This window comes from Nannobrachium achirus, assembly GCF_963921795.1.
Source record: "Nannobrachium achirus genome assembly, chromosome: 12".
Taxonomy (NCBI): Eukaryota; Metazoa; Chordata; class Actinopteri; order Myctophiformes; family Myctophidae; genus Nannobrachium; species Nannobrachium achirus.
This window is the reverse complement of record NC_137832.1, coordinates 31,625,049-31,636,119: the sequence shown is the minus strand read 5'-3', so window position 1 is coordinate 31,636,119 and position 11,071 is coordinate 31,625,049. Positions and strand designations below refer to the sequence as shown.

The 11,071-nt window shown below is 41.8% G+C and overlaps 1 protein-coding gene across 1 annotated transcript in view; it reads left to right on the top strand.

Annotated features, from left to right (window-relative positions):
- Positions 1 to 319: 319 nt before the first annotated feature.
- LOC308295853 (solute carrier family 12 member 2) overlaps positions 320 to 11,071 on the top strand; it is a gene marked incomplete at its 3' end in the record, with an annotated part of 40,551 nt that continues 29,799 nt past the window's right edge. Inside the window, exons 1-9 of the mRNA XM_080738920.1 lie at positions 320 to 457; positions 1,938 to 2,063; positions 2,850 to 2,925; positions 3,810 to 3,905; positions 4,798 to 4,937; positions 5,205 to 5,315; positions 5,973 to 6,081; positions 8,182 to 8,309; positions 8,834 to 8,918. Coding sequence (XP_080595046.1) covers positions 335 to 457; positions 1,938 to 2,063; positions 2,850 to 2,925; positions 3,810 to 3,905; positions 4,798 to 4,937; positions 5,205 to 5,315; positions 5,973 to 6,081; positions 8,182 to 8,309; positions 8,834 to 8,918 — 994 coding nt within the window. The 5' untranslated portion in view covers positions 320 to 334. The remainder of the gene's footprint in view (positions 458 to 1,937; positions 2,064 to 2,849; positions 2,926 to 3,809; positions 3,906 to 4,797; positions 4,938 to 5,204; positions 5,316 to 5,972; positions 6,082 to 8,181; positions 8,310 to 8,833; positions 8,919 to 11,071) is intronic.

The window sequence follows — 11,071 nt, the reverse complement described above, 5'->3', positions numbered from 1 at the left end:
GGCAGGCATCATGTCGGGATCTCCGGGGCAGAAGCCGGCACTGAGGCCTGGCAGCAGCCGCTTCCAGGTGGACCTGGTCACGGAGGCAGAGAGGACCACCACACCTGCATATGGAACTACCGGACCACCACCAGCAGCTCCAGCAGCAGCAGAGTGGGACTTAAAGGGAAGATTTTTCGATGGTGGCGACTTAGGGAGCGGCTTGGACATACTGGGCCTCCCGCCAGACGTCTCTGAGAGCGCCGATGTAGGCCTAAAGGTCGACACGGTGAGCCTGCACTCAACAGGTACGGGCCACACCCAGGCCTCTGACACCCACACCAACACCTACTACATGAGGACCTTCGGCCACAACACCATAGACGCCATCCCCAACATAGACTTCTACCGGCAGACGGCTGCCGGGGACAAGATGGCACGACCCTCGCTGTCTGAGCTACACGACGAACTGGACAAGGTAGCACACACAACACAGTCCAAAAATGTGGCCACTGGGTTGTGGAAGGTCTCACCAAAACAGACCTGTAAGAGTGTGTGTGTGTGTGTGTGTGTGTGTGTGTGTGTGTGTGTGAGTGTGTGTGTGTGTGTGTGTGTGTGCGCGCGCGCACTGCGTGCGTGCGTGCTTGCGTGCGTGTGTAGAGAGGGAGAAAGGGCTGAGAGAGAGAGGGAGGGAGAGAGAGAGAGAGAGATAATAATACCAATAAAAAGTAAATTCACAACAACTTCTCTCTCCCTGACTCTGAGTTCCTGACATAAGATTGTTATGCTCTATTCCCATTTCCAGAGAGTTGGATGTGTTTAAGAAGAAGAGAAGAGATGAGATATAAGATAACTTAAGTCACTATAGAGTCATTTGACAATTCCTGCACTGTTAGACCACATTCCTTCGTGCCCACCTAGAAGCCAGTATACTGCTATCAATGGACTGCATGACATCATAGGGAGCATAAGTTGTGCATAATGAACATGCATGTGATGCACGAGTGCATGCACGCACACACGCACGTGCATGCATGCACACATACACACACACACACACACACACACACACACACACACACACGCACACAATACTACTTGAGGCATCTTTAGAATTTTTACCCTCTCATTCGACACAAGTCAACGAAATAGACCATACAGTCAAATAGAAAATAATTATATTGACTGCAACACAAGTTTTGGCGTGATCATTCAGTTCAGAGTGCCAACTTTTAATGATTTTTTTTCCTTTTTCCAACATGGTCTAGTAGTCACCAAGTCAATAGTGTTGAAAGTATTTGGCTAGATCTTTTGTCTCACAGGTGCATATTTACATGCATGAATAAAGGCTCTTTTCCACTACACAGGAACCAAGTGAACAGTGCTGTGAAACATAGTTTCACATGTTCTGGAACGTATTTGGTTGATTTCAGATAAGGTTTTCACTTCCCAGAACCTAATTTGGGCCCTGAGGTTCTGTCAACTCAGAACTCAGAACGTATCTTATCTTACAATAAATGTGAGATAAAATCTCTGTGAGTATGAGAGTATGTGAGTATGTCTCAACTCGAGAACCGGTAGAGTACTTTAAAAAATGGTCTAAAATTGTGTAAATAGCAGTCAAAGGAGCCCTGATTAGTGTGGGTAAAATCTCAAATTCTCGATATTTCTATGTTTTATTAGCTCGACTAAGGGTTAGGTTAGGTTTAGGCATAGTTTTACTGAGGTTAGGGTTAGGATTTGGGTTAGGTTTCACCAGGTTAGCATTCACCAGTGTCGGCAGGTTAGCATTTCACCAGGTTAGCATTCACCAGCGTCAAACTAATGCGACATAGAACAAATGTTACGTTGCAATATCGACACGCTCTCATTAGTGTGACGACAACACATTGTGTATGTATACTATATTTATTGTCTTCTCTCTCTCCATCACTTCCTCCACTTGATTGGTTAATTAGGACCCATTTGAAGAGAGTTTGGCCAATGGGGAGGAGCTGACTGCAACAGAGGAGGCAGCGGCCGCGGCAGCAGCCAAGGAGGCTAAAGGAGGAAATGTGAAGTTTGGTTGGATCAAAGGTGTCTTGGTGAGTGGGATTTAACCCATTAAAGGAGTAGTTAATGCAAAAAAATGACTTATTTTTGATCAATTACACACCCCATGAAGCCTTGAATTCATGGAGATTGTTTTGTTTTTGTCGCATTCCTAAGCACATCATTTGATGACCGGCAGAGTCTCTAGTATTAATAGGAGATAGGAGTCTCCATTGAGTCTCCTACTCCTACTTCTTAGTGTAGACCAACAGTGTGCAGGTTTGAGTCCCGATCCCTACGGCCTTTGTTGCATTCCCCACCGCTCTCCCCATTTCCTGTCAGCCTACTGTCCATTCCTATCAATAAAGGCATAAAATACCGACCACCTCCTGGCTTCTGGTTATGCTGAATTTGCTCCAAATAGGAAACACATCTCGTTTTGGGGAGGAAAAAACAGATTATGCCCAGTTACTATACTGCACCCGAGATTTTTCTTTTTACTGAACAAAGTTATGATTAAGATCTACCGACCGAAACGTCGATTTAATAAAAGAGCATCCTTTTCACAAGTTCCCTTTTCTTTGATTTGTTATCAGAGATCCCCTTCTGGAGTCCAAGTTTAAAATAAGAATTGAATACATTAAATATTAATGCGTTTTTTTTTTAAATGGTTGTGGATTGAGAGAGGATTACCGTGTAGTAGGTTGACCCCAACTATTTGTGTGTGTGTGTGTGTGTGTGTGTGTGTGTGTGTGTGTGTGTGTGTGTGTGTGTGTGTGTGTGTGTGTGTGTGTGTGTGTGTGTGTGCGTGCGTGCGTGTGCGTGTGTGTGTTTTAAAGATTCGCTGCATGCTGAACATCTGGGGTGTGATGCTCTTCATCAGAATGTCATGGATCGTAGGACAGGCTGGCATGGGTAGGCATTACATTATAAACTCCACAGTGATCCCATCAGACCAGGTCTTCATGAACAATAATACCAGATCAGATCAGATCAAATATACTCCAGCCAGAGCCTGTATACACTGCTTTTAATGTCAATCAGTGCCAAATGTATTGTAACATTTACAAAGTAACACCATTGCATGTATTTTAGTGAAGTAGTATTAGAAACAACACACTCCTGACATACAGTATAGGCCACATGGCTCGGGAACTTCCAAGGCTACTCACTATTAACCCATTTAGGCCTGACCTAACCTGAAGTTTTCTGAAAAAACATTAAATATTATTCAAAAATCGAATATGTTCCTATACTGTACATGTACTGTAATACACAGGAATATGTTCCTGGCCTGAATTGGTTTACACAGTTTTCCCTGAATAGGTTTCACCAAAATAAAATTATCTCCAAGTTCACCAAGGTCAAATTATTAATGTGTTTAAAAGTGTTTGACATCATGATTACCATTGAGAATGAATGTGTTATGCTCTTGCCACAGTGTCGACACTATCCATGCCCACTGCTCTTTGAAAGTTCACTCATATTTCCCAACAAATCTCAAATGTCACAAAGTTATTGTCAGATATAAATGGTGCATTTACAGTATACAGTATAGCAACTTCATCCAAAGGGTGTTACTGTGTGCATTACATTCACCCAGAGGCAAACATCCAAGGCAATGAAGCCATCAACCTGCTCACCAGGAGCCGTTAGTGGTTAAGACAGGGGGGAAGCTGAGGATTGAATCGGGAAACTTCCAACCAAACATTAAAAATCACACTCTGCTGTATTTTATGTTGTTGATACATCTGTTTATTGAGTGTATGTACACTGATGATTAATTTTCTGTTCAACAGTGTTGACGATTGGTATCATTTTGATGGCTACTGTGGTCACCACCATAACTGGCCTATCTACCTCGGCCATAGCAACCAATGGCTTTGTACGTGGAGGTGAGAAACATCAGTAGTAGCTGTAAATGATGAGTTCATTATAAACATGTCACACATTTGGAGAAGAGTACCATGGAGTACCATGGTTTATTTTAATGTTGTAATGTTTAGTGATTTTGTCAGAAAACCCTTTTCAAAAGCTAGTTAATGTCACTTCTCTGTTAGGAAAGAAATGCTTGAATTCTAAATCAGACACAAGGGCAAAGTTTATTTTATTTGGAGGAGGGGAAGGGGGGTCTAGAACTGTGGAATGAATTCAGTAGCACTAAATCCACATCGGCCAACGGCAGATATTAATAAGTTCACAGAGACCCCCACGCATTGACTGCTCCTCTTCTGTGTTTGACATGTAAGTAGAGGTCTTCACGGGTGCAATTTTACATACCCGAAAAGTGTTTCTGTGGCGTAAGGCTCCAGTCTGGCCGTTTGGGTTCCTTTCTCTATTTGGATCTCTGAATTAGCCAGTAGCTATGCCCCTCCCCTAAAAGCTTTTGTCCAATGCTAGCTTAGCAACCGGCAGCTTGCCAAGGCTATTGCCAAGGCAAACCTCGGCAAGCAGGAAGTTATTCTAAGCTAGCATTCGACAAAAGCTTTTTGGGAGGGGCATAGCTACTGGCTAATTGTAGCAGCGAAAGGCACGGCACAACTGACAAGGAAATGAAAAATCACACCAGTGCGAAGTGAGTGGTGCTCACTTCGCATGGTATCAAACACGACACATGTGCATATCTCCTTTTCACTCTTTCTATGATGCTAGTCTCGTGTGACGTGTCTTGTGTGAGCTGTTGGTACTGCATACATACAGTAGGTACATAGGGACATACAGTACACACAAAGTAAAACGTAGGAGCGGTTAACACCGCTAAAAAGAACCTGCTTTGCGTTCCCCCAGGTGGAGCTTACTACCTGATCTCCAGGAGTCTGGGTCCAGAGTTTGGAGGCTCTATCGGACTCATCTTTGCCTTCGCCAACGCTGTGGCTGTTGCCATGTATGTGGTCGGCTTCGCTGAGACCGTAGTGGAGCTGCTAAATGTAAGCATTACTTTGTGTGTGGTTTCACTAACCTTCAGTACAATTATCATGTAATTTAATACAGTGGTTCTCAAACCACCAATGTTAAATAAATGTATATATTTAATATAATAAATCAAATAATGAGAAATAAACATTCTCATTATTTTGTGTTGTCACATAGTCTAGCTGTCAGTTTATCTGTCTACTGAGAGGAAATACTGATCAGTTTTTCTGAGCAGTACGGATATTGTTGATTGTGTTGACGAGGTGACTTGTCTCTCTCAGGATGTGGATGCGTTGATGTTTGATGAGACGAATGACATCCGTATCGTTGGTGTGCTGACTGTCATACTACTGCTGGGGATCTCTGTGGCTGGAATGGAGTGGGAGGCCAAGGTACCACTATGTGATTGTTTGATTGTACCCAGTGACTGATGGAAGACTCACATGTTATTCAAAGTTACCAATACTGTGATGTAGAAATACTATGTTAAACCATTTAGGCCTGGGATTATTTTATACTTTAGCTACTGAAAAATAGCTGATATACAAGCTCAGACCAAATTTTCTCGATCTTTCAAAAATAGCAGATCTACAAGCTACAAGCTCACAGCACGGCACCGAGCTTGTATATCTGCTATTTTTTAAGAGTTAATGCATAAAATAATGCTTAATAATGTGCACCCGGTCTAAATGGGTAAAAAGAAACATTCCAGTATTCAAAATGTACTTGAGTAAAAGTAAAAAAGTATTGGCATCAAAATACCAAAAGTAGGCATACTTGTGCAGCATGTCCCAGTTCAAAATGTATACAAATCCTTTCATATATATTCCGGACATTTCTATTTTCAAATGGCTGGAATATATACTTTTACTCCACTACACCTCAGAGGCAAATATTACACTTTTTTACTGTACTACAATTATTTGAAAACTTTATTTACTTGTTACTTTTTAAAAAGAATTGTACTTTTTCCATCACTGGTGACTCTCTCTCTCTCTCTCTCTCTCTCTCTCTCTCTCTCTCTCTCTCTCTCTCATATCCATCCTCAGGCTCAGATTGTGCTGTTGGTGATTCTGCTGGCAGCCATCGCCAACTACTTCATAGGAACGTTCATGCCCATGGAAGACAAAGAACGGAAGGGATTTTTTGGCTACAACAGTCAGTCTGGCATTTTCATATTAAGCCCCTTTAGTGTATTTTAGAGTTCTCAAATTCCTCGAACCCGACCCTATACCTGACCCGACATTTAGGGTAGGGTAGGGCCTAGAATGTATGCTAATTAGCTGTTGAGAACTCTAGTGTGTTTAACCCAGAGCGTTTATACACTGGAGAGACACATAGAGACCCCTGTAACTGAACAAACACTAGCAATGATTGCTATCAGTATAGAGCTAACACCTACTACATCACATCTCCTGGTGCTCTCATTAGCTATTGTCCATTTCAGATTTGGTGCAGAATAATTTCAAACATGCTTGAAAATGTAGGGGCTATGATGTCTCTGACTTAGCATCAGTGACAAGCATGAGCAGCGATTTGGCTCCAACCTGGCTTGTTTTGTCCCAGATCATAACATTTGTCTGTGACAGGAAAATCAGGGCCATATAACCATGACCACATCAGATCCATGGTCGGCCCATTGAGCTACCAGGGGATGGAATCCCTAACCTCTGCAATATGAGAGCCATTCTCTCTCCCACTGTGCTACATCAGGAAAAGAAGCCTTAACTATGACAGTGCACTAAGCCTAATTGTCTCCGCCAGGCCGAAAGGCATGGCAGAGACTATGTTTTGCACCCTGTCAGTCCGTACGTCTGTCCCTGTCCGTGTGTCCGAGTGTGTCCGTCCGTGTCTGTCCGTCTGTTACAAGCTAATCTCTGCCACCGTTTGCCTGGTTGTTGCCAAACTGTCCACACACACTCCCTGGATGCCAATTCAGAACCTCTGCCCCACATTCTTCACATGGCCCTGTTCTAGCGCCACCATGAGGCTGATTTTTGTTAAACACATTTTTGGACAGTACTCCTACAGATTTTGCACGCAGATCGGTAAACAATATCTCTACAGTCATGTGGTCAACGTGGTTCTGTTCTGAAATTGGACACACATATTCCCACTAGGCAGAGGAAGAATCGCCACTTAACATATTTCAAATCAGCCTCATAGTGGCGCTATAACAGGCCGATTCATGCTTTTAACTATATCGATCGGTGTAAAACATTGTATGCACACTCCCTAGAGGCCAAGGAAAAATCTTTGTTCTGCATTTTTCACATCTGCCTTTTATAGCTCCACTAGGAGGCCGACTTATGTAAAACAATCTTTTGGATATTACTCCTTCTGATTTGATCCAAAAATCATGCAAATTGGTACACAGTAAAGTAACTACGGTATATAGTCATGTGATCAAGACAGATCTGTCTGATATTTCATATTCCATCCTAATCGGCTAACATTGGCTTCCAAAGTTTTCAGGACTGGTCGAGGAACAACCACCCTTTTCACATTGGCCTGTTATAGAGCCACCAGCCGGTCGACTTTTGAGAAACACATTTTTGGAACAAAATCATGAATGCAGTATCTGATTGCCATGAAAGGCCAACAAAGACATCATCCTTTTCACATTGGCCTATTATAGTGCCACCAGGAGGCCACAATAACTTACCTGACCTGGTGGAGATCTGTGCTTGGAAGAGCACAGCTTCAAGTTTATCCACCTGTTTCCACAAGAATTTACTGTAGCATTATCTGTGGGACACTTCCGGAGAACAGCAGACATACAAGCTCACGTCGCGTCGCAGATGCAACCAATGTGAGCTTGTAGATCACACTCGGCTGCGGCGCCGGATGCTGCCGCACACCTTCTGCGCAATGCACGATGGGATGTTGGAAAGTTGTGGATACTTAATTTCAAACTGTGACGCTTGCAGAAAAGCACTGATCTTTAGCCCTGATTGCTTTACCCAATGAGCAACAGAGGGACTAGAACCAGTGGTGTGTTCTAGAATTGTTTTGAGGGCATACGCTCCGTGGCTATTCTTGTGGCCAGGGCATACGCCAGTGCATAATCAGATACGCTACTTTAAAGGTTCACATCTTCACAAGGGCATACGCTCTTTCAAAAACATTTCTTCACAGCATACACCGTGAACGTATACCCAAGTATGAGGTAGAACAAAGCACTGATTAGAACATTGTAGATTTTAATTACTTTTGAAAAACTCCTGTATATTTGTCTTCCTCACATCTCCTCTCTAGTGGCCATCTTTCTAGAGAACGTGGGTCCGGACTTCAGAGACGACGAGAGCTTTTTCTCTGTGTTTGCCATTTTCTTTCCTGCAGCCACTGGGATCTTGGCTGGAGCCAACATCTCCGGAGACCTCACTGTGAGTTCAAAACAAAACAAGAGCATTTATTGAGGGATCACAGAGGGTATTAAGCCCTATTTTTAAGGGGAACTGATCCTGATACTAGAGTGGACGAAAGCATTGATTGATTGATTACTTTATTAGTCAAAGAGATGTAAACAGCACAGAGGTACACTTAAAGGAGTAGTTCACCCCCAAAATGACTTTTTTTCTATTGATTACTCGGATGGGGACCCAAATGCATTTGTGTCCCCATCTGGAATAAATGAGGGTAAATTTACAATAATCATTTTTTTGTCTTAGGAGTGCGACAAGTACAAAAAGATATTATTGAACTCAAGTCTCCATGGCATGAGTAATCAATAGAAAAAAGTCGCACACGCACACGCACACGCACACGCACACGCACACACACACACACACACACACACACACACACACACACACACACACACACCACACACACACACACACACACACACACACGCTATGAGGATGAGGATGAGGATGATTATTATTGTACTGTGATCTTCACCATGCAGGACCCACAGTTGGCTATCCCTAAAGGAACACTGCTGGCCATCCTTGTCACTGGTCTGACGTATGTGGCTGTCGCTCTGTCTACCGGTAAATACTTTACACCTTACACAGAACTAACTGTTACAGCAGGGGTCGGCAACCGTTTTGACACAAAGTGCTACTGTATGTTTTAATTTCCTTGATAGTCAGTGTGCCATATCAACATTACGTTTAATTATGAAATTATGAAATTATGAAAATGTTATATTTATATTAATATTATTTATATTATATGTTATAACTGATTGTCCATAGGCTATACATAACAACCTTATTTCTTTTAGAAAATATCTTAAACATTTTTTGAATATTTTAAAAAGACAAAACCTCTCTCTCAAACGTACCCCTGTGCTAATGTTGGCACCCGTGCCTAAGGTTGCCCACCGCTGTGTTACAGTACTGCATGTCAACTGTGTAGCCACAAAACATTCATATTTAAAAAAGAATAGCCTACTTTGTCCACAACATAGAATATCTATATATATATATATATATATATATATATATATATATATATATATATATATATATATATATATATTATATATATACAGTATATAAACCCACTTTCAATGGTGGAAAGTAACATAAGTACATTTTCTCTCAATATGTGTGTGTGTGTGTGTGTGTGTGTGTGTGTGTGTGTGTGTGTGTGTGTGTGTGTGTGTGTGTGTGTGTGTGTATGTGTAATTGTGGGCTCGCCTATAGGCGAGCACACTTTAGTTCTTGTCATTATTTATCTATCATGCATACTGTAGACGGGAACTTCGGTTCCGTTCTACTCCTACATACTTAGTGAGAAAATGAAAATAAAAACATCAATGTGTTCAGTTTACAGTGGCGAAGTGTGCTATTATTTTCTATAGCAATCGGCCAAATGGTGGCGCTGTAGGAAGCCTTCGAAAGTGCGATCTTTGAACAGGTATAGCTCATGCTGTGTTATACATACAGCCATGAAACCTGTATACACTTATGCGTCTCCTCATGCCGAACAACTTTTACCCTCTAACTTTTGACCTCTGACCTTTAGGTCTCCCACAATTCGGAATTATATGAAAAACAGTAAAAATCTATCTCCTCCTGGGTTTTTTTCGTTACGCGCACGAAACTTTTTTTTACATGAACTTTGGACCAATACGGTCAGATTTATCTTGGCGGATTTCTTTTAAAGTGAAATATAATTTTTTAATAATTCAATGTATATTGCGGTTTTATGCAAATTATTCTTCGGCCTCTAAATCATACATGCAAAGTTACACGTTCATGGCATTTGGCAAAGATGTAGAGGGTTAGTCAAAGTATCATTGAAACCAATTTTATTCCAATCGGCCAAAGGGGGGCGCTATACAAAGCGTTTGAAATTTCAAACTTCAAACGGGCATAAGTCATGACTCGTTTCGTTTGAAGTCATGCAACTTGCTTACACGCGTGCTTTGACTCGAGCGGAAGACATCTGTGTCATTGTTAAGTAAACGCCGCCCTTCGATTTTCCGCCATTTTGAGCAGTTTGTAAAACGCGTAAACCCGCTTTTATTCTGGAATTTTCGCTCCACGTGCACAAAACTTTTTTTACGTGAACTTTGGACCGATATCTAAAGATCTGTCAGATCGGATTTCTTTAAAATGTAAACATGCTTTTTTAATAATTCAATGAATATTGCAGTTTTATGCAAATTATTCTTCTGCCTCTAAATCATCTTGCAAGCACATTCCCAATAGGTCAAGGAACAGATACCACCCTTCTCACATTGGCCTGTTATAGCGCCACCAGCAGGTCAACTTTTGCACAACACATTTTTGGAACAAAATGGACCAATCTTTGACGTCAGTAACGTCAAAGAGAGCACTGCCTGCGATCTTGACATTGTGTACTTTTATAGCCATTGTTTTCTGGCTTGAAGCGAGCCCACAATTGTTTCGAAGGAACAATATTTTCTAGTTGTGGGCTCGCCTATAAGGCGAGCACACTTTAGATATTGTCATTATTTATTTATTTATTTATCTATCAGGCAGGCATATCAAGTATCAAAAAACTTCGGTTCCTTTCTACTCCTACATACTTAGTGAGAAAATGAAAATAAAAACATCAATGTGTTCAGTTTACAGTGGCGAAGTGTGCTATTACTTTTTACAGCAATCGGCCAAATGGTGGCGCTGTAGGAAGCCTTCGAAAGTGCGAACTTTGAACAGGTATAGCTCAT